The sequence below is a fragment of the Harpia harpyja genome, chromosome 19, assembly GCF_026419915.1.
Source record: "Harpia harpyja isolate bHarHar1 chromosome 19, bHarHar1 primary haplotype, whole genome shotgun sequence".
In the NCBI taxonomy this organism is placed as follows: domain Eukaryota; kingdom Metazoa; phylum Chordata; class Aves; order Accipitriformes; family Accipitridae; genus Harpia; species Harpia harpyja.
Genome location: NC_068958.1, coordinates 4,580,894 through 4,604,509, shown reverse-complemented (window position 1 = coordinate 4,604,509; position 23,616 = coordinate 4,580,894). Strand labels below are relative to the sequence as shown.

General features: G+C 44.6%; 1 protein-coding gene across 4 annotated transcripts in view; it reads right to left on the bottom strand.

The window, feature by feature from the left end:
* The window catches only part of BRD3 (bromodomain containing 3), a 49,619-nt gene that overhangs the window by 5,622 nt on the left and 20,381 nt on the right, over window positions 1–23,616 (bottom strand). For 2 of the 4 annotated variants that reach the window (XM_052814285.1, XM_052814284.1), the window contains exons 2-11: window positions 18,886–19,202; window positions 16,616–16,753; window positions 15,487–15,634; window positions 13,716–13,930; window positions 11,649–12,020; window positions 5,069–5,197; window positions 4,454–4,645; window positions 3,390–3,625; window positions 2,567–2,859; window positions 586–714 (exon numbers count right to left, since the gene is read on the bottom strand). In XM_052814285.1, the coding sequence (XP_052670245.1) occupies window positions 586–714; window positions 2,567–2,859; window positions 3,390–3,625; window positions 4,454–4,645; window positions 5,069–5,197; window positions 11,649–12,020; window positions 13,716–13,930; window positions 15,487–15,634; window positions 16,616–16,753; window positions 18,886–19,086 (2,053 nt within the window). In that variant the 5' untranslated portion in view covers window positions 19,087–19,202. Of the gene's footprint in view, window positions 1–585; window positions 715–1,007; window positions 1,073–2,566; window positions 2,860–3,389; window positions 3,626–4,453; window positions 4,646–5,068; window positions 5,198–11,648; window positions 12,021–13,715; window positions 13,931–15,486; window positions 15,635–16,615; window positions 16,754–18,885; window positions 19,203–23,616 lie in introns of those variants that run through there. The other 2 variants (XM_052814287.1, XM_052814286.1) reach the window with 2 other exon arrangements.

The following is a 23,616-nucleotide window of genomic DNA, read 5'->3' as shown; positions in this document are numbered from 1 at the left end:
TAAGGGAGGGCAATGTCCTCCACAGCCCTACAGTGCTCATGGTGAGATGGCGCAGAGCACTTGGGGAGCTGTGTCCACAGCCTCACGTGCTTCAGTGCAACCTCTGATCACAAGAAACCCTGCCTGGCTTGTGCGAAGCTGGAAGAAGCTTAGTTTGCACTGGAAGAACCTTTTGTACCATCTTTCACGCTATTGCACTACATGGAGGCTTGGGCTTTTTTTAATCCCACAATGGAGAAAAATCATCTGTTAGATGTTCCGTGGTACTGGTCTGTACGCACAGTCCTGCACAGGCTAACACAGAGGAGAAGATCCTCCTCCCTCTGAAGGATGAATTGCCTCCAAGACACCTCACATTTACCACCCAGGAGAGCTTCCACCTGGACAGGGACCAAAGCAGCCCCCACACAGTAGCTCAGTGCCCAGCAGTAACTCGCTGTACCCTGACACTACTGACCAACTGGGGCAACTGTCACAGAGATAACCCAAGGCTACAGGGCGGCAGCAGTTTTCCCTCAGTGAGGAAGTCTACCTACATACGCAACTTTTCAGGCATTGTTAGCACAGTAAAGCCAAAGCCATTACCTTTCTTTGCAGGTTTCTTGTTGTTGTTTAGCTGCCCACTGACGTCCTGTAACCGTTTCTCTAGTTCTTTCTTCTTTTCCTGAGCTAACTCTTCTTTTGACTTTGCTGCTTGCTTTTTTCCACTTGCAGCTGTGGAGGAGGAACGCACAATTTCTGAAACTGCACGGTTGCAGGCGAAAAAGAGTGGACATCACTATTTTACAGGGCATGTAAATCTGTGCAACCACTCTGCAGTGACACTGCTAAGATCAAGTGATCACACAGCAACTACACATCCCAGATAGAGGACAACATATGACGTTGTCTAGATCATCCAATCGCCATCATCCTGTAACATGCACTTTTTCAAGAGAGACCTTCTGGAAAGTATTTTAGAAGATAGAAATAGCCATGTAATAACCTTGTAGTTACAGGTTACTTACCAGCCAGTTATATGGTCAATAGTTACACATTTGTAATTACAGAATTGTTACATGGGTTTTCTGCCCTGTAAAATAAAGTGTCCCATTAAAGGTTGTCAGAAGTAAGCATCTGCCATTAAAACTTAAGATACCTCACGCAAGAATTTACTGTGTTTTATGTTGCTTTAAATATAAAACAAACCAAAGAGGACTAATTAAAAACCAACTGAGGCAAAGGCTGGCAGACAACAGGAATGTAGCTGCATCAGTTAGGATGGAAATGGTGAGAAGTACCAGCAATACTCATACTTATGAGCAGAAGAAATAACCCTCCAAAGAAGGAGTAATTGAACACAGGTGTTGGCCAGCATCAGAAGCACAAGACAGGGGCCAGATATTTTGCCTGATCCAGCAAGGAAATACCTACATTTCTCTGTGCTGTTTTAAAGCAATGATTTAAAAAAAGAAATCTGGAAAGCACAGTCCTAAGAGGGTGCGCCCCTGGACGCTAAGCATTGCAATAGACAGCAGACAGCACAAGAGTCCGGCTGGGGTCAGGCACACCAGCCTGCCAGCTCAGGGTGTACCAGTCTCAGAGGAGAGGACATCTGAGGTTAACTGCTTTACTCTACACTTTGGTCCCCAAACAAAAGGATGCTTCTTGTTCCTAACCACTCTGGAAAATCTTTTCCTGAGCTATTCCAACAGTGAAGGATACAGGGCGGGGAGGGGGGAATCAAAGCAGTGTATTAAAAAGCAAAAAGAAGGGTCAAAGTCTGAGCTTTGCTTAGGCCTATCTGAAAATCCTATGGTGAAGAAACGGAGGTGCTCTGCAAGAGTTAAGAGTATAACACAGTAGCTACTCACAACAGGACAACTCCCTCTTAACCAACAAGCAGATGGACAGAGCCAGGACCACTTCAGGTAAGTGATCCTATTGCTATTCAGCTGGCGCTAAGCTCTCAAGGGGCCACAACAATTCACTCTCTGTAGATGAGGCACAGAGAAAAGTCTGTCCCGTACTAAATGGTACACTTGGTAGTGCATTAACATTAACCCTCTGATCTGATAGAGACTGAGGGCAATATGGTGATCGGGCCATCTAGGAAGAGCAGTTTTGGGATGAATATACAACTCAAGTCACTTACACCCAGAACCCACAGGTTGCCCAGGTAACTTTGTGCAAGTTATTTATTCCCTTGGTGTTTTGGATCCCAACCATGCTTTTTGTTTCCTTCCTAATTAGATGCTAAACTATTCAGGATAAGAAACTGATCCTTCAAGATGTGTGCACATAACACCTAACACAATGAGACTGAAGCCTTTATAGCGCCTTCTAGATTCTAGATGATAAATAAAGGTATCACACAGGTCTTGTAGAGGAACACAATAGTCCTCCAGGTCTCCACGGCATGACATCATGGGAACAAAGAACAGAAAAACCAGAAAGTTTCTGTACATTTTCATGGAAGAAAAGCATCTCTAAAGAGCTGGATAAGAGAATCCTCACACACATGCCCTGACTCCAAAGCTGAGCCCAAGAGCTGGTGAGGGAACACGTGCCCCAGGAGGTAACTTACAAAATGGTTTCCTTTGTTTTTTCTGTAAACAAGATTTCACATATCTCTCCAGTTCTCGTAAAGTTGTGGGCTTCAACGTTTCAAAATCTATTTCTATCTCATCAGGATTGGAGTCTCTGAGGGAAGGTTCCCGTGACTGGATGATGTGCACCACCCTGCCCAGCTTCTCCCCAGGCAGACGGTTGATGTCCAAGCTGAGCTGTCGTTTCTCATCATAGGTCATGGGCAGACCTTCCTCCTCCTCATCTGAATCGTAGGTTGCAGATGCCTGTTTGCCTCCTTTCTTGGGCTGCCTGGGGGGGGTTGGCAAGCATGGAAACATTAATGGGTATATAGAAGCAATGAACTCCTTTTTTCTACCCCCCTTGTAACAAACATCCCAATGCTTTTGGCTTTGAACCTCTAGCCAGATGGCTTAAACAGCACCACAACTTCTGAAAAAGTTCAGAAATCTGAGATCAGCTGTTCTACTCCTATTATATTTTAGCCCTGTGAGGCATGACAACAAGCCCATGTAGCAGCAGGGGGGCAGCAATGAAATGGCATGTTCTTGCTGGCTGCGCAAAAGGCAGAAAGCAAAACCTTATCTGAGAGTGATCAGGCAGGGATTCTAAGAGAGTTGGACAGTGAAAATATGATGGTTCCACTGCCAGCTCTAACTTAAAGATTCCCTGGAGTTGTCTGGGAATGGGGACACTATTCAACAGCAAGCTAATACCGCTCTGACAACTGAGCTTCACCAGGAATTCATCGGGGACAGGAGAACTGGGCTGGAAGCTCTTGGCATTTCCATTAAGGTAACTTGCAGAAGGCAGGCTCTCACCTGTTAGCTGTGGTTGTGCTGTTTGCTTTCTTAGCTGGGGCTTTCTTCTGTTGGGTTTGTTTTGGTGGTTGAGCCACCTTGGGTTTCTTCTCCTCCTCAGCTTTTACTTTGTGCTTTTCTTTTTCCTTCTCTTTATCTTTCTTCTTCTTCTCTTTTTCTTTCTTCTCTTTTTTTTTCTTTGGTTTGTTCACTGGTGCTTGTGACAATGCAGCTAGCTGCTCATGGACGGCCTTTAGCTGAGGGAGAAGAGTGAAAAAATTAATCAGACTTCAAGGCAAGATAACTGATGCCTCCACATACCCTTGCTCTACATCCCAAGGTGTAAGCATATCCCAAAGTCAAGGATCAAGCAGTCTAGTGATTGAACTCAGGAGACTTTGCTTGATTCGAAATTCTTTTAAAAACGCAGTGCAAGTACGCAGAAGCTGACTCAAATGAAAACGTCATTCTTGTTTTATAGGGGCAAATAAAAATTAAGCTTAATAGCTCCATCTACAGTGCTGACAACTTGGCATCTGGAATCCTGGGTTCACTTCTTGGCTCTCCTACTAGCTTGCTTTGAGACAACGGATAAGCTATTTTATTAATGCTTTGTTGTATTACAGTAGCACATGTAAGCACTATAGCATCTGGCATTGTATTATCTGCATAATACGAAAGGCCATGGCTTAAGCATTTGCAACCACAACAGTCAAAACAGCTCACTTCTACAGACAGGGTACAGGGGACAATATCCCACAAGAAGCTTGTGACAGATTTCATTATGCCTGAGCTCTCATACAAAATGGGTCTCTCTCTTCTTCTCAGATCCCTAGTATTGTGTGCACCTTCATTCATACCCTGGGATCCCAGAAGGAAGCACAGAGCATCAGCACTGAGAACGGCTATCTTGAAGAAAATTAACATTACATCAAACGTGTACTTATTTCACAGCTGGCAGAAGGGGAGATTGCTCTGCTGCATCCCAGCCTCGATGGGATTTTTTAAGAATAAATTAACCCCTTCCTCCTGCTAGGCTCTTTCTACTGCACAGACACAGACACCTAGCTTGGCTGTTGCCATACCTGCTCCTGCAGCTCTGCCAGCCGAGTCGCTCGCTCTTCTTCCGAGTCCGAGCTATCCGAGTCGGAAGAGCTCTCCTCACTGCTGTGACTGCTCTCTGTGCTTTTGCTCACCACTGGTGCTGTTGGTGGAGGCAGAGGTGGGGCCTCTGCAGGCTCATCAGGCATCTTTGCGAACCTCATCTCAAAGACATCCTACAAAAAAGGGGGGAAAAACTGGTGACAAAAGGAGCCTCAGCCACAAAGACCTCACTCTGGCCTTTTTAATCACACCAGACACCCCACTATGGGTCCGGGTCTTACTGCACTACACAAGGTGCTGTACAAGTAAATAATAACATACAGATGGGCATACATATTCTGTAAGCCCAAGAAAATTCTCCCATTACTTTATACAGCAACGATTATAACATTTTAGGAGTGGAATGTGGTGCTGGGCCATGCCATGTGAAGAGCGCAACAGTTCTGCAGCAGAGAACATGGCTCTTTCCAAGGGCTGGAAGAATCACCAGCTCTCCTTTGTTGGTGCCAAGAGCAGATCCACGCTTAGATCTCTCAATCGACACCTTGTAGCTGAACTAAACATACTCTGGAAGATGCGTTTGCCAACACCTTTACCTGTAGCTTCCTGGCCATCGCTACCACTTCATGGTCTGGAGGATTGTACTTGTAACAATTAGAGAACATTAACCGAATATCTGCTGCAAAACCTTGTGCATCCTGGTATTCCCGACTGTCCATTTTTTTCTGCAAACAAACAAGCCAAAGGGAAAGGGAAGAAAAAGCCATAAGCAGAAGGCATTTGTAGGAACTGCATGGAGGACACGTGCATCTTGGAGACAGCTCAGCACAGCCTCAAAAGTCATATCTGTCTAGAAGAACAGTACTTTGATCTGGCTTATTGGTTCTTCAATAACATTAAGAGTTTCTGCTTTTTAAAACAAGCAAGCAAACAAACACTGGACAACCAAAGAAGTTGATATTGCTCCATAACAGTTTAGACACTTTAAGATTCTAAATTTGGGTTGTTTTCTTTTTCTAAGTAGTACTATATAAATTTGTCAGTGTCCACATTCTATTACAAAATAGAGTCATTTAGAAGAAGGGTTTGCTGGATCAGAAACTAATGTAAACAAGGATCATGGATGGGAAGGGCAGGAGTCGACAAACAACCAATCTACAATTACAGGCGTACCTTAAGCATGTATTTCTACATGCCGCTTGAGTATTTTTGCCCTGTAAATCTGAAAGGGCAGAAAAGATCATGACCATCCAACTCTGACTTCCTGCTAATACAGGGCATGAATTTTGCTTGGCAATTCCTACAGCAAGATAGGCATTTACAGTTAAACTACAACACTACTCTTGATTTAAAGTCCAAGTGATAAAGAATGGATACAGAATTCACCCTTTATGAACCTATTCCTAATATTATTTCCTAGCGCAGTGAAGGTAAGTATCAGGAGCTAAATATTTGTACCTTGCTCCTTTCTCTTATTTTTCAGCTCTCACTTTTGTCCATTTCTTTTGCTGTTTGGGACTGAATGACTTGGATTTAGAGAACAGTTTATAGCATTCCTAGAACTTAATTGATTTTATGCATATATTACTACTATGTATAAAACCTTAGCTCCAATTACTCCTACCAAAAGGAAAAAGAAGCTAACACTAGATTTCATTTGCATTTAAAAGACGTGGGTTTAAAGAAATTCTCTATTTGCCAAGTGCTTGCAGGCCTCCCTTTTGTATATCTTGTGCACCTGTATCCCCCAGTGAAGGGAAGGGGCTGACTGGCAGACAGACTGCAAATACGATCGGGGAAGACACATCCCCCATCTGAGCAGAAAGCAGGGCTGCTTGGGGTCTGTAACCCACGCTGGAAGCCTTATCGTAAGCAAAATTCCCATTTGTTCCATGGAAGCTACAGATACTTCACAGCTACACGGTAGACCTTGTAACTATCTTGAAACACTGCAATGACTCCTAAAACTGTTTTTGTTCTGAATAGGGCACAATTTCACCTCCAGGGATGCAGCTTTGGAGGGACCTGCACGCAGGGTGGTGACATTCCTGCAGCCTTACTCCCTGCTGTGCTGCAGCCAGACATCTGTCAAACTTTTGTCAGGAGACCTCATTCTCTTGATGAATAAACTTAGGAGACAGCCTCTGAGCCACAGCACAAAGACGGAAATAGGTTTATGCTTCTCCTGTCTGAAGGAGAACTGGCCTTGTTTGAAAAGCGTCTCAGGCCAATTCCAAAGCAAAACATATGTTCAAACGAAAGGGCCCATTTCTTTTAAAATACGTCTTACTGCATGAAAGGCCTTTTTGATGCGCTTATATTTGTTTGGCACACTCAGTGGCTGATTACTGCCTATGAAATACATTCCAGTGTCTGAGGCTTTGCTTTCATCCAAACCCAACAGTTTTCTAGCCCAACAGTTTTAATCTGTAGATTTTTGCTTTGTTTTCTTGTAAAGAATAACTAACTTAACAAAAGAAAAAAAAAAAAAGGACTTTAAATTGGTGGGCTGGAATATCTTTGGTTACAAATTCACTTAGAGATATCCAGCTGCTTAAAAAAAGTTATTACATTTACAATTGCAAATCAGGAGTCATAGACAAGCAGGACTGGCAGAGGTGCTGGGAGGCCAGCTAGTCCCTTCTCTGCACCACGCAATATCTACCACAGCAATCTCATTTTTCCCTCAGCAATCAATTAAATTGTTTAATATTCTTTAATGTTCAGAAATTTGTTTCCTCATGTCTAACAGGTCTCTTGCTCTAAGGTAAGCCTTGCCCTGCCCACAGAGGATGCAGAGAAAACTTTGTTCCCTCCCTTCTTGCAGCAATCTTTCACGTTTGAAGATCTAAAATGTCCCCTTTCCATTGTCTCTTCTCTAAGACTAAGCTGGACATCAATCTGTCCTCAAAGCACATGCCTTGGGTATGGCATCAGGGCAGGTGTTAACGAGGGACAGGGCCACACAGGTCTAGTGACTTTAGCACAGAAAATGCCATCTCTATCAGATAATGAGGTCTCAGCCTGATTTCTGGGGGCCTAATTGCACCTTACAGAAACTGCCTCAACAAGAGCAGCTGCTTTGTGAAGCTGTGTTTGTACTCTAAATAGGTGCAACTAAAGAAATCTTTGAAAATTCTCCCAAAGAATGTCTCCTCACTTTGAAGACCCTGAACTCAGCTGCTCCGAAGCCACACCAATTCACTGCAAGAAAATTAACCAGTGAGCATAGTTAGACCCCTGGAGGTAGTGCTTTATTGCAAAAGTAAACACCTTGTATAAATCCACTTGCATAGCAAGGACTGTTGCTTGTTCACCACTGAGTAAACCAAAGGCAGACATCCACATTGCTGCTGCTGTGACCCCTCACCCAGAGGATGGAGCGAGAGAAGAGGTGCTCCAGGTTCCCCTCAGCTCCATCGTGGGCACAGCACCCTGCCTCCCCATGCCAAAGCTCCCCAGCATCAGAGAGGGGGACATGAATGTACTGCAAGTGGGCCCTGTCTGTCTGTGGGCACAGCAGCAGAAGCACAGTGCTGCTACAGCTTCATAGCAAGCGTTTCACCTACTACAGGGAATTAGGGCTGCTGCCTCTTAAAGCGTAACCCGTGCCTCTGCCTCCGTCTCTCCTCATGCTTTCATCCTTTCCTCTCCTTACTCCAAGCAGTTCTGCTCTTTCCCCCTCTGTGATGACTATCAAAGAACTGAGGCGGAGATGAGCTCACTGATCCTGTCCCTTCAGCTCTTCCCACTCTCAGTCCTAGCTCCAGCATGGCACTCCAGCACAACCCTCTGCTCCTGGCTGCAAGAAGCTCAGCTACAGCCCCCTCCACCTCTCACCTGCCACTGGCACAGTCGCAACAGCCAACCTGCCTCCTCCACCATGCACACAGAGCAAGCAATCTCTGAATCCTTCTGAAGCACACCTCTGCTGGGTGCACAGCCTGAAAAAAAATGCTCCTGGACGTGAAGGATATTCTCTGAAGAAAATCAAACCTCATATAACCAGAGAACCAAAGTGACAAGCAACCAGGTATTGGGGAATCCATTATAGCTGCAGCAATGGTTATGTTTTACTTTCTCACATAATTCCTTCAAGATTAGTTTGAAGGCCATTAGTTGCGCTGCTTTACCACAGCCATTGTCACTTGTGCAGAATTAAATCTAAAACCTTTCAGAGCCACAGAGAAAGCCCCTGACACTGGAGAATTACACTGCTTGCAAATGGCAGGTTTCTGTTCCACGCAGTTAAGGTATTATAGACTGCATCTCAGAGAAGTCACACTATGATCTACAGACCAAGAGCAATGATAATAAAACACTCCATAAAAAAACAATACCAGACAGCACTTCAAACAAGTTTATTAAGAAAAATACTACTACGTGGAAAGACAAATCCAGAGTCTTTACATACAAAAGACTCCACTGGGTCTGCCATTAACTTGTCTCCAGTTTTCTGCCCTAACACTAGTAAGGTACAGAGGGAGAGTATCACCTGCACTTGTAGAAAAAGAACAGAGGTGTACACGTTTTAAAAGAATGAAGTTAGGGCTATAAAGAGATTTAAGCGTGAAGAAGTCACCAACACAAGATATCACAGCTTTGCACCTAGATTTTGCAGAATACAGCACAGAATCTCTTGCACTAAGAAGCCACCTAACCACACATGGAAACAGCAGCTTTGGGAGAGTCATGATTTCACTCTCTCCCATCTCTGATCTTACTGCATTCACCCAGGTCTTGATCAACCAGGCTGCAGGTATCTCTGGAGACACACAGCATCCCTAGGAAGTCAAGGGAATGTGAATGAGCTGAGAATAGGTCTGAAAGGACCAGATTTACCAGCAGTCCCGCTACAGTCAGTAGACTAACTGAATGAGTTCATCTAGGACGTGATCATCTAATGACTTGTGTTCACAAGACTAGTAGAGAAAAGGCTATCAATAGCACTTCATCACTCTAATGTGGTAACAAAAAGAACAGCTGCACTGAGCAAGAGATGCTTCTTCCCATCTCAGTCATTTCTGTGAACCAGACATATTCTGAAATTCCTTTAAAGCTACTGGCCAGTTTATAAGCTCTTCAAACAGATTTTGATGAGTAGCCTACAACAAGCATGGGCAAATTAACTGTATGCAGTTACATATGTATGTATGTTGTATGCAGGAACGAAGGTTCCTGATGTCACCTAAGTCCTGCCCCTCTGACCTGACTTACAGAAGAACACCAAAAACCCCATTTGCAACCTGTTCTTGCTCCCAGGCCACTCACTGGCATCAGAGGAGCAAGGTCAGACCCACTCAGCTGAGAAGGTGGTGACCCCTGGAAGGGAGCAGATCAGAGTGCGTTAAGTGACCCTGCTTTGAGCAGGAGGCAGGCCTCCTGACCAACCTAAATCATCCATTAGCCTATGATCCAAGCCATGTGGGTGGACCTCCAAGCTGGTGGAGAAGAGCAACTCAAATGCAAAGTGAAATGAGCAGACCTTGTCAGCAAGTCATATAATTAAAACAATGTGCAAGAATTAAGTAGGCCTCCAGTACCGGGCATCCAAAATCAGCAGGATGGTGAATGCACTGCAGTACCAAAACTGAGGGGAGCTGCTTCTTTCCTCATCCACACTCAACAGCAAAAGAAAATGGAAACTTACCCAAGAAAACACTGGGACCTTCCTCTATCAGCAGAACATTAGAGCCAGGCACCAGTGCTCCAGCTTCACAGACTACCATGTTCAACCCAGCCCTTTCTACTGCTTCTACCACTGTGTTTCAGGCTCCCTCTTCTTGCCTGCAGCTAAACTCACCCTTTGTCTTGCCCTCTTCTCCTGCCAGGAAATTGCTGCAGGCCTTTAACACAGCTCAGCTTAATTGCAAGTCAAAAATACGGCACGTTGCACTGGCTTTTGTAAGCAAAGCAAGGGCACTGCAAGCTCAGGAGAATAGAATGGTCTCCAAGCCTAGCTCCACTGGAGCCTGCTTACAATGCTTTTGCCAGCTCAGAGATGGTCTTTTCTGTACAAACGAATCAATAATAATAATTAGTACTTAGATAGTGCCTTCCAGATATCTGTCCTCACAACAGCCCTGTGAGGTAGGTTAAGTATTATTATCTCCATTTTATGACTGGGAAAACTACGGCACAGAGCTGTGGGGAAACTTGCCCAAGACCATAGCATTAGAACAGCAATTAAAACTCAAGACACTGGTAACTCCTGGTCTAATCCTCAATGCACAGACCATGACAACTATTCTCTCACCTCTAAATAATGCAACTAAAATACTCGTAAAAATATTGCAGCTGTAGTTAAGAACTCCTGCAGTATCATGGCTGAATGGCACGGCACATCAGAGCATGACACACTGCTTCCAGGTACTATGTAGGATTTGCCAAGGAATATGAAAGGAATCACAAATGCAGCTGCCCTTTTGTCACCTGGGCATTTAGACAATCCCAGACATTGGCTCAGCTGGCAGCAAAACACTTCTGGCATGCTAGCGAAAGCCAGCAGAAGTACCTTAACTTCCTGCACATGGAAGAAAGTCTCACCAACACCAATTCCAATGGCCGGCTCACACACAGAAGATAGGAACCAGAAAAATCACGGCTTTGCTCCATGGATATTTAGGAGGGATTCAGAAAACCTCCCAGCCTACTGGGAAAACCACCTTGAATACTGGACCATACTAAGCTAAGCTCTTGAAAAGCCAAGCATGAACCACACAAGCATCACGTTATTTCCTCCCCTCCCCAAGTACCAGGCGATCATCACGTTCCGGTTGGAATTGCTCAGCGTAAGCCTATCTGGACCACACATCATGCCAACAAGTAAGCAGGCAGCAGTTTCTGGAAATGGGATACTATCAATTGAATCCTATGAAATACAGCACCTCTTCTTCTCAGAGTGCAACACAATCCCAAGGACACAAGTTTAAATAGCTGGACTATCCACAAAGAGGAGAGGATGCCATCGTACAGTCTGCTTTGCAGGGCAGAAAAAAAAGATGTCCCAGGTTATGGGAAAAAAGAGGAGAAGGGAAGCAAACAAAATATAAAAATATCCAGATGATATCCAAACAGGTTCAGTTTTCCACCCTACCCCCTCCCCCAGAAGGAGCCAGTCCTCTGCAACCAGAGGGCTGCGACACCCTGCAAAAGAGGTGGTAAATGTGGACGTACTTTAACAGTACTGAGATCCATGGGGTGTTTGATAATATCATGATAGTCATGTAATTCCAAGGCCTCTGCATCAACAGGCTTGTAAAAGGGCCATGCATAGGCTGCATGCTTCTTCGAGAGCATCTCCTTGAGAATGCTGTCACAGTACTTGAGGTGCTCAGAGAGTTTGCCCTTCTTCCCTGCATGTTGGGGGACCTCTCCATCTTCAAGGTCTTTCTTTGGTGGTTTGATGGGCCGGCCACCGCTCTCCCGTCGAGCGATGATTTTGGCCTGCTTCGGGTCCGAGAGGGGCGTGGGCGACTCGCTTCGGCTGGCAGTGATCGCAGAGGTCGTAGGGGTTGTCGTGTCTGCTTTCCGCTTCACTCCCTTTTTCTGAAACAGCAGATGGACAGACTTCATGAGTACGTGCCCAGCTCCCATGCTACATTAGCAGAAACCTAGCACAGTTCATCCTTATTTTTGAGATCTGCCTGTCCTCTGACAGAAAATACAATTACTTCACCGGGATAAATGGGACTTGTGACCAGAAGCTTCAACACACAATTCAGTGACTACAACACGATGTATTACTACATGTCATCTGAGCCACAGTAACCAGCCATTTGCACGTGTCCAACCCAACCCCAAACATGATGCAAAATGTGTTAGCTCTATGTATTTCACTGAGATTTAAACTAAGGACTCTTACCTCACGTTTGCCAAGGGAAAGGAGTGCGCCCAGTCGATTACTGCAGCTCAGCTGATGCATCGTGACTTAGTAAGTGTCAGTAACTTAACCACATGTCTGAGTCCCCAGTGGCAGGATCAGGCTATAAGTTCTGAACCAAAGCATATTAATCACCAAAGACCCATGAGCCCTCACTCCCTTGTATTTAGTGGGTGTGCTAAGGTAGATTGCTTATTATGGACAAGAGCAAGAATTTAATGATTTTGCCTTAAGCAAGTAAAACCTCTCTCACATAAATTCAAGCTGTGACTATCCAGTCAGCTCTCTCTTCTGCTTCTATGAAGGATTTATTTCTCTGGAGAGAGAGAGGGGGGAAAAAAGGTTCCTTAGGGAAATCTAAGGGAAATGTTAAGTAAATCCCAAGCAGAATTAATTTTGCAGCGTGTATTTGGCAAACTCACTTCTGGGTTCACCCTTTAAGTTTGAAAATTACATTGGTTCTCAGAAGCAACTTATTTGGACAGAAACTGAAGTATGAGATAGGCTTCTGAGGAGGACAGCTTAGCTGCAAGAAGATCTGACTTACAATTTCTCCAGTAATTCCTAAACTATAGGGTTAAATAAGCAAAACAATTCTGTGGCTCTGCTGGTCCATGCAACATCACATTAGAGAACACCAATATTGTTGCAGTTAATTCCCCAGTTTAGAAAAAACCCCAGCTTTCTCTGAGCAATGCTTTCATCATTTTTAAAGCAATACAGAGCTTGCTAGGAAAATTCCAATTATTTAGAGCAACATTTTCATTTACCCATACATTAACATAGTAAATAGCAAAACACCAATGACAACTCCCAGAAGATTACTCAGTAAGGAAGACAGAACTAATGCACCCAAAACCTGCAGGCAACATCAGTCTCCTCCAACTGGAGTGACAGGCTTGTCTTGAACTGGTTTATGGCAGAGAGGAACATTCCTAGTGCTAGAGTCTGCAAACCTTAAAGGAACAGTCCCAGTAAAATCAGGGGCTCAGTTACAGAAAGAAGAGATGCTTTGGGCTATATGGTGCAAAATGGGGGAAACCTCCAACAGCCTTCTGGTTCATGGAGCATCAGCACTGGCTAAGACTATGGTCAGATGAGAGCTTGTAACTGAGTTGGACAATTACAGTTGACATCACCTCAGCTGGGATGTGGCAAAACTGGCAGAACTTTTCTCAACCCTCTCAAACTTGACAGCAAGCACTTGTCTGAGCACACCCCAAAGGGACAACGATGGTCAGAGAGGCAAGGAGTCAAATGTGAAGGAAGGAATGCATGTAACCAGCAGTGAGGGGATGAAAATAAAGCACTGCTTAGCAATATTGCCTTCTGAAGAGGAAGGGGTTGAGTTCTCCATTTACCTTGACTACCGGTGGCGTAGGAGGCACCACGGGCATTATCGGAGCAGCAGGCGGAGGGGGAGCAGCGGCGGGAGGGGCAGTGACAGGCGGGACATTAGCAGTGATGGTTGGCACAGGGGTGGCAGCAATGACGGGCGTCTGAGACACGGCTGGAGGGACGTTCTGGAACGGGGCCGGCGGGGAGACGGAAGACACTGCCACTGCTTGCTGCGCTCCTTTCAAACGACAAAGTGAAAACACACTGCAATGTACTGATGGTTACAAGAGCCGACAAGACATCAGGAACAAAGTGACAGTGGTGCTGCTGGACTGTGCGAACATGGGCTCAGCAAAAGGCTTCCCAGTCCAGGGCCACAGGAAGAGCACAAAGGACACAGTGTGATTTGCTTGGTGCTGTTACCCAGCGGTCAACAAAAAATGAGAAATCACTGACCTAAGTCCTTGTACCATGAGCTTTAGGCCAGCCACATGCAAGCAAACTACTTCAAGCTTTGCATGTGGGGTGTGTGTTGCTCTGGGACAGTCTTCACCCCTCTTGTGCTCTCACAGCTACCGTGCACTCAGCAAAAGAGCAGGAGCTCAAGGAGAGGGAATGGAGGGAGATGGCTCTTTTGGACAGCTGCTGTCCTGCACAGACCTCAATCTGGAGAGTGTTTTTACTATGCATGACAAATGGTAACAACCACTCCCCTATTGCCAGCTTCACAACCAAGACTCCAAAGCACTTCAGGTTTGCCACAAGGTATACAACGAAACAGCTGGGAGTAGAGCCTAAGTCTCCTGATAACCAGGCAAATGTCTCATGCTAGACCTGCACTGTTAAAGAACTGCCTACTAGCGTAAAGGGGGACAAATATAGTAACTAATGACCGACGTAGCAATACTCCTCTATGTTTTTATAGCAGCTTTGATCAAAGGATGCTGAAAAGACACATCATCACAAATTTCTCTGAGCTTGAAGGGAGTTGTAGCTCCATCTGGCACCTGAGATGTGGGAAAACCAAGAGGAACAGTTGACTTTCCCAGAGCAACAATTAGACCTTGTTTACAGAAAAAAAAATTTGCAACAGTTTAATTCAGCCCACACAAGCTCCTTTTTGAACTGTTTTACCATGCTTACAGACATTTTAGTCCTAAATTCACTTAAAATCAACTCTAGGTAAGCTGAACTAAACTTAGTTTCTACTGATATGCAATGGACTACACAGCCTTTTGCAATGGCTTAATGAATCCTTTCTGTTGATCAAACTTTATTCTATGATGTTGCAACCGTGTGTGCGAAAGAAAAACATTACACGGGGTTTAGGGGATTGGCAAGATTTGAGTCCAAGTCTCTACTGTGTCAGACTTCTGCCAGAACCTTGGGTGAGCTGTATAAACCCAGGTCTGTAAAGGCATTCTATGCCATGGTCTGTCACTTGCAGGAGACTGGCATGTCTGACTACCTTGCCTCTTCTTGCCTTGGTTTCTTCTTTGCATACAGGAAGCAACAGCATTGCCCTCCCTTGCTGAAGCCCTGCGTGGATGGGTAAGTCACAGATGGTAAGATGTTTGTATGACAAATGCAGAGTGGCCTTAAGACAGACAAGCCCTGAAACAACTGGGTGAACATATCTAGACATCTCACACTTTCCTCTCCACTGCTTTAACCGTTAGACTACGTGCTGCCTTCCTAGCCTCTTCACCATTTGCAAAGCCAGGCAGCTTGGAAGGTGGGTCAGGCCTTGGCAACAGGCTCGTAACGTTTAATGTCACTGGATCAGGTTAATACCTGCACTCTGCGTGCCCACTGATGGCTTGCGACCTTTGCCTTTAGGAACTGGGGGTAATAATTCGACTTCCTCCTGAGGCATCTGGGCAACCTTCTGCAGAAATATCTTCTCCAGGGCTTGGGCCATGAGGACGATGTCGTCTGTGGGCTGCAGAAATAAGAATACAAGCCCATGCTGTATCATCCACATATTAGAAGCAGAGAGGTTCAAGACCAGGCTTTGAAATCCCCAATGACACTGCACTTCAAATAAATGATGGTATCCAAGCTACGACAATAAACAGACTAGCTCTTTTCCCTCCTTCCATGCTACCCTCCTGCTCTTCTATTATAGTCTAGCATGCAATAATTACAGCCTCTAAGTACACTGCATCCAGAGAGTTATCAGGACTTCCAGTAGGAGCCTGATAACTAGCATCCCGTGCAACAGTGTAGAAGCAGCAAAGTGGAACAGATGAGCTGTCCTCTCCTGCTTGCCAGCAGGTCCCAGAGAAGAGTGTAAACACATACTCTGTGGCTCAAACTAATTAGTTTATTTCAGCTTGTTCACCAGTATGGGTCAATGATGACAAACCACTATAGAAAACATAATACAAAGAATAGAGGCTTTTAACAACCTAACAAACAGCAAACAAGCCAAACCCAAAATAATAAGGAATCTAAAGGTGTGCAAGTATGGACGAGACATAGGCAAAGAACAGAGCTATACTTCCTGAACTGCTCTCTGCTGCTAAGAGATACTATTTACTTCTAGACAGCCAGTGTAACACATAGCACTAATACCCCACAGAACACCTGCAAAGCACTGCATAAACCATAGCTCATCTTAAACAATTCCTAACTGAAAATAAAAGGATTAAAAACTTGCTACATAACCCCAGAACAGAAATCTACCTATAATTAAAAGGCACATTTGCCATTTTAACTAGTCCAGGGGAAGAAAGACACAGCACAAAGACAGCTTTGTGCATTTCAAGTAATGTGGTTGCAATTAGCGGCATTTCAAGTCCTCGCAAGGAGGGCCCTGAGCACAGCAGAGCTGGTCTTGTTCAAAACCTGCACTGTAACAGTTGTAGGTGGGTCTTTCCTAGGCAGTGCTGCAGCTAGATGCTTTGTCTGGGCTCTTTACCTTGTTATAAATGTAACAATTTGTAAACATGGTGTTGAAATCCTGCATACATTCACTGGCACTCCAGTAATAGTTATGTTCCAGGCGCTTCTTGATCGTCCCCATGTCCATGGGGTTTTTTATTATTTTGTGATAATCCTGTTGAAGAAACAGGAAAGACATTACAGCTCCTGATATGCAGAGTGTTGTTCACATCTCCCTCTAGTCCCAGCTTTCTCCTCATTCCCCCTCCCAAAAAACACATCCCCAGATTTTTGTGGAAATTTTAAGTATCGCCTTTGTTTTCATTTATTTTCTGATTTGTAGCATTTTAGTCTATGGTCATTATGAACTTGACTACAAAGCACAAGAACTCCTTCCACAGCCACCAGTCTTCCCCAGCTCCCCCCAATACATGCTCAAACACACACACAAATGGCTACTTGGACATTACCTGCTTTTTATAAGGACAGCTGGACTGGGAAGGCACTAAGAGTAACATGTGGAGGAAAACGTGCTTTCTCAGCAGCTCTCCCTGGAAGCTGTTTGCAGCCTTGATACCCCTTACAAGGCTGTAGCTGCCATTTTGGATTGTGCCACAGAGTGGAAGGGTGCCAAACTTGGCAGCTAGATTAACACTGCAGCGATGTGCATCATGCTTGCGTGGGACCAGAAGTCAGGGCAGCAGGGTCAGCACTAGCTTTGGCAGAGCGTTCAGTTTAATGGTGGACTGGTTGCCATTTGGGAAACAGTATTTCTGCCTCCCTTTTTAAAAGGCTGCCTCTGGCACTTACAGAAGTTTATCAGTGCTAGCACTGGCTAAGACTGTGCTAAAAGTTTCATCCCTTACAAGGCTTTCACATGTTAACGCAGTTTCTCTCTGGGCTGGTCTCAAGCATCTATAGAGGCTGTGATTAGCCTGGAGATGCTCTAGGCATGCACGGTTATACACCGTAATTTTCTCATTCTGGAGAAGAGCAGCAAGCCCTCTCACTGCACGTGCACACAAAGCCACGTACAGCCACTGGCCACTCTCTGAACCCAACCCTCAAGCGCGATCTGAGGCACCACTATTTCCAGGCAAGGCATGCTAGGGCAGAAAAGACAATCCTGCTGGCTACTGGGCTTGTGCAGACTTAGGCCACGCTTGAAAAACAACTATTCTTCCGACTGACTCCTCCTCTAAATTTTCTGGTAACCTGCCCTAAAACCACCTCAAAATGCCTCACTGAGAAACTAAATCCACAAAAAGAAGGCACAAAGGAGCACAGACCTAGAGAAATATTATACAGGTGCTAAGTGTTTTACTCTTTTGGCTAGCACTTTAAACAGTACCCATCAACAACATTACAGAGTTCAAAAGACTCCTGATCCAGTCCACAAAATTGGGTTATAACCTGTGGTAACTGGAGCTCTCCTAACCTTACATCCCAGAACCATGCTCTCTCAAATCCTACGTGCAACGCTCTTGCTCAAAGCAGCCAGAGTTAATTTGCAATGGGCCGCACGGCTGAGCAGATAGCAGGGTGGACAGGGGGGTAGTGGTGTCTGTATTTAAGTGAAGCAGGTGGGTAGGGGTATGCCTCCACCGCTGAGGTTTTACGCTTACAGGACCCCTTTGAAGAGGTGAGGAGTGTGTTGCTCTATGCCCTGGAAGAAAGCAGCTTAGTAAACTTTGGTCATTTTTTAATAACTGGGCTATATCTTGTACTATCTGGTCTGACAGAGACAGGGTATGTATCATCAGGCACAGGAGGCAGATGGGTAAATGCAACTGTTCTGTTCCTTCTATTTCCAGGACAGCATTTGAAAATATCTAGCTCCAAATTATCTTTGGTAATGAGCTTCTCCTGTCTTCCTCAACACGGAAGTCAGCAGCAAATCCAGGAAAGCCTATCGAAAACACAAGTTACATTGAGCCCAATGCCAAATGCTCAGAAGAGCGTGGGCTTCAAGACTCGCTCAAATTGGACAGAGGTAGGACAAGGAGTGAGGACACATGAAAGTAAACAGAGGTAAGCTACAAACAAAACACTACGCTTCAGTTGCTCTAAGACAGCTTGCCTGTGTGCTCTCCTCTTCCTTCACTAAGTGAGAAGCAGTTTTCTCCTTCAGAGACCTGCACCTCTCCAGCTCTGCAAGACATTATCTTCTAACTCAGCGAGTCTAACAGCATTCAAGGAAATCCCCAAAGCAACCTCGCCATTCTGGTCCAGTGATCAGAAAACTGATCTCACCAACACAAAGCATTCCAAGAACAGAATACCGAGCAGAAGATGATAGCTACGTACCGGCAAGTTCAATTTAATTGCATCAACAGGTTGGTAGAAAGGCCAAGCAAACTGGTGCTTCCACAAGGTCTTTACCACAACATTTTGCATATATTGCAATTGGTTGGTCTTCCGGCCAGGCTTATTAGGATTAGTGACCTCCGGAGGCGGTGGATTCACAGGGCCCTGAGGAGCCTGGATCGCTGATGTGACTGTCGACATTTTCCTGCTCTTGCTCTCACTCGCTGTCACAGCAGCAGCAACTCAGAGATTTTCTTTCTTCCTTTATGCTCCCTGAACGGGACTGACATCCCATTTCCAGGGCCCAATCACACAACCTAGATCAAATGAGAGGAAGAGGACAATGTGTAAATACAGATACTTGAAGTAGGCATGTTAAGACACTTCTGCTGTTGATAGTGTTTGAACTCGGGCTCTTTACCCCATCTGCTTCGTTCCCTTTAACATACTTTGTCTTGATGATGGGCACAGTTCAAGACCCAAGAGACAGTGGAACAGCAATTCCCAAATTGAAAGCCTGCAGAGAGCCAGTAAGCTTTACAGGGCTAGTTCTTGCTTTATCTGGCTCAGTGAGCATCTTCGTGCAAAGAAAACACATGGGTAGCATAAGAATACAGTTAGGATGTAATGCAGAGACTCCCATGAATGCACTGATCCATAGCTTGCAGCTCCATGTAAACTTAACTGCATTGTCTCTAGACCCATGTTGGCTGGCACTGAGTCAGCTTACAATTCTCTACAGTGGTGCAATGGTTAGTCTAAAATCCCATAATCAAGAGCGGATGACAGCTGTCAGAGGACCTTGACCCAGAGAAACGAAAGAAGGGGCAGAGGGAGGTGCGGTGAACAGTTGTGAATGAAAAGTATCACCAGAAACATCCTAACTTGAAGTGACCTGCACTTTGAATCTCACAAATGTCTTACTACTGACGTACCTGACTGGGCCCTCAGTTTCACGCAGAAGTCTCAAGATACAGGCTCAATATAAATACTAATTAGTATTATACTCAAATCCCATGACCTGGCTAAGAGAACACTGTCATGCTCTCTCTTAAAGGCACATATGAAATACAGAAGAATACACAAATTGCATTATTGTATTCTGTTTTTTCCCCAGCAAACTGCAGGGGAAAAAAATGGTCTAGTATCACTGTGTTTTGTATACCGTATGGTAAACAGCTTTGCTATGTCATCCTCCATAAACATTTGATATTTCAATTCACATCAGGACTGCAGCTACTCTTCTCATGGCAAGCAGACCACAATCACTTTCTAAAGGCAAATTATTTCAAGTATGTTCAGAAAGCCACACAAATACTCTGACATATGCTTCCTGGCTGTACAGAGAAACATGAGCAGAGACAGAAGCTGCAGTAATACAGGAAGAAGGAAAGAGCAGTAAGATATCCTAGGAAAAAAATAAAAACCTCTTCTTTGATACATCCCTAATCATCTCTACTGAATATCTGGACTAAATATAGAACACCAACTTACCCTTTGAGTTGCTGATTAGATGATGGCAAAAAGTAAACACATACCTAATTTAGGGGAATTTTACAAAAATAGATGTGTACAAACATAAACATCCCTGCAGCCGAGGGATGTTTAAATATTGGTCTTCTCAGGCTTGCCCAGGTAGCGGAGGCATGTGCATTCTGGAGGCCAGCTGCTGCCCCAGCAGCTCTGTACTAGAATGCTCCAGCACCCCCGTGACGTTGTGGCACAGGGAACCACACCATAAAGCAGCCGGTGCTCCTGGTGCCACAGCCATCAGGGACACCTGTGTGCTCCAGGTGCCACAGCTGCTGGGTGCACCTTGCCATGGACCAGTTTGGCTTGGCTTACAGGTGTCCCTGGCTCCAGAAACCAGATCTGGTTTATTTTTTTAGAGTTAATTGTATAGTTAATTTTTTATAGTGCTTCTACAGAAAATGAAATTGTTAAAAAATGAAAACAAATCCGTGTGCGAGTACACGTGCTTATCTGTGCAGGGAACAGCTAAGACTAGTTATGACTCTGCCACCATCCATTCACGAGACCCATTACATTCCAAGGATGTACAAAAAACCAGAGATAACAGTAGGACTTTCTTGTGCCATGTATATAGCACAAGTATAGATCCAGAATCAGGCCTCTGGTCCCTATTCTTTGATAATTCAAGAGCCCAGCTTAGTAGTTCAAAAAGTCTCTGTTCTCCAGCCCTCTCATCTGATCGTGCTGCTGTTGGCAGGCAGGGTGATCACCAAACGGCCAAGAGGGATGCTGGCACCCTCTGGGCAAGGAATTTCAAAACTAGGATGTTACTTGGGATTTCAGATTTGGAAGAAACCGGGGAAGCATTTTCTCCTGATGTTCCATCAACTCAAAGCAGCAGCAGCAATATTGCAACATGCAGTCTTCAGATCAAGGAGCGGGGAAGAGACAAAGAATTAAAAAGAAGAAAAAAAGATAATTAGGAATTTTCACTCAGTCTCCTCCTGGGCAGCTCTCTGCATGGATTTCGGACCCCAAGGCCTCTGAGCAACATCCATCATCCGAGTGTATGCAACACTGACTGCAGGTCCCTGGTGACCACCATTAAAGCATTTTGTTTGCTGTCTTCTTGATTAACAAACTGAATGCAATGCAAGGATTGACGGGAAATAAAATGCCCACGGAGAGCAATTCCTACTGCTATAGAGCATTTCAGTCACAAGTTTGAAACTATGCAGCGCAACTTAAGTCCTCCCTTTAAATAACCTAAGGTTAAATACAACTATTCTCTTTTCATTTTAATTTCTTGATGTTCTCCTACCTCTCAAACTCCATTTGATAAGGATTTTTTTAAATGAATTTTTATTAAATCCCAGAACTCTAATTCAAAAAACACAGATCTAGCTCCTGCCTCTCCCAAACTCTGTCTCTGACCTTAGCCAAGGTGTTCAGTATCTTCACGCCACAGCTCCTCATCTGTGCCACGGAGAAAGCAATAGTCCTTTCTGTCTTCATCGGCTCCACCTAGCCAGCCTGAGAACTCTCTGGGATGTGCACTGCCTCTTCACGTGCACATTTTGATCATCAAGCTTAAACAAGGTTTGTACAGTCCACATAAGAGAAACATGTAACAGTCATCAGTGACAGAACTCAGAAAGGATTTTAATTAAGAACATTACCAAAAGTAGGAGAGGCAGAATCACGACAGCCAACTTGGCTAGTCCTCTGACAGCTGATCCTCTTTAACTTGCATGCTCCAACTCATTGGTTATTACAACCAAAAGTGGCTACAAACCCCAAACCTCTTAGCAGCACTGTCATTTAAATACTGGATCCTGCAGCTGAAAGTCAGGAATAGCTACCTGGGCTATCTTAGCAGCACTGGAAGTATCTGTTCCTGGCATAAATACAGCTTTAATGTGCATGTGCCTCACTGCACCCTTTTAACCCTTGGTCCATCAGCTTCCTCATCATTTGCTGGGGAAGCTGCTTTGATATCAGATTATTCCTTAATTTTTAAAACTAAAAATTTGTTTCTACATCCATTCCTTTACTTATAAAGTTTCAAAATAATGTTCTTTTTAAGAATGTAAAAAACAGGATTATGAGGAATCTGGAAGCTGGGGGTGCAAATGCTTTGGAAATGTCCAGAAGTGTATGACGTTGAATTCAGAGAGGCGGTGGCCCTGCCTGAGAAATCTACTAGTTGTCAGACCTCATTTATCAAATGAGGAAAGTGAGAGGCATGACCATCTGACATCCCGACTTACCATACAAGTCATCCAACATGACACTTAGGTAGACTCACACACAAAAAACAAGCAAGCTTACACAAATTGTCCCATAACTACAAGCAGAATCAAAATACACAGCTCTAGTCTAAGCACTTCAGCATCTACTGAAATTGTATTAGTATCGATAATTATTTAAACTATTAGGGAGCCCAGTTGTGAACCAGGACATCACTGTACAAGGTACCACACAAGCCTGCAACGAAGAACGCCAAAACCAGCCTTGGCACAGACATCATGTGCATCTTCTAGTGAAGGCCTAAGGCTGGACTTCCTTCAGCCTTGGAGTACTAACTTCTTAAATTTAAATTTTTAAATTGCTATTTATCCTGTTCCTCAGACCTGTAATGTTCAAGTAACAGAAGTTGTTCTTGATTTTTCTGGCTGCAAGTGTACAGTTTTGATATTACAAATTTAAAGTACGCCCTTTTGCTGTCATACATGAAGAGTGTACACTGCCTCCCACTTTGTGCATTTCTCCTCCTTCTTACTCATCCCAGTCTGAGGTGATAACTAAAAGCAAAACCCAAACCCTCAAATATATCTTGCTTCTCTGGAGTTTAAGTCTGTCCTTTTGTGCTAAGTTGCAACCACAGTGTGGCATCCAGCAAAGCTATGGGGTTTGGCACATCCCTCAGCCAAACCAGTCATCAAAAAAACTCAGCTAGGTTGGAAGGATTTATTTTTTTTAACTTTTCTTTCATTGAGTTGCTTGCATGGGTCAGTCAGCGGAGAGACAGTTGGCATGGAGAAAACATGTTAATAATTCCCTGTACTAGTAGGATAACATTTTATTCGGCTGATGCAGCCCACAGACTGTCTGCAGCGGTGGAGACTATTTTAAAAGAAGCTATAAAGCCCCATGAAATATGCACTGTGCCAGTAAGCCTGCTGCTTCAGCTAACGGTTCTGCCACTTCCTTTGGCAGTGCTGAACATTTAACGGATGGCTCGCTCCCTTGCTGCTG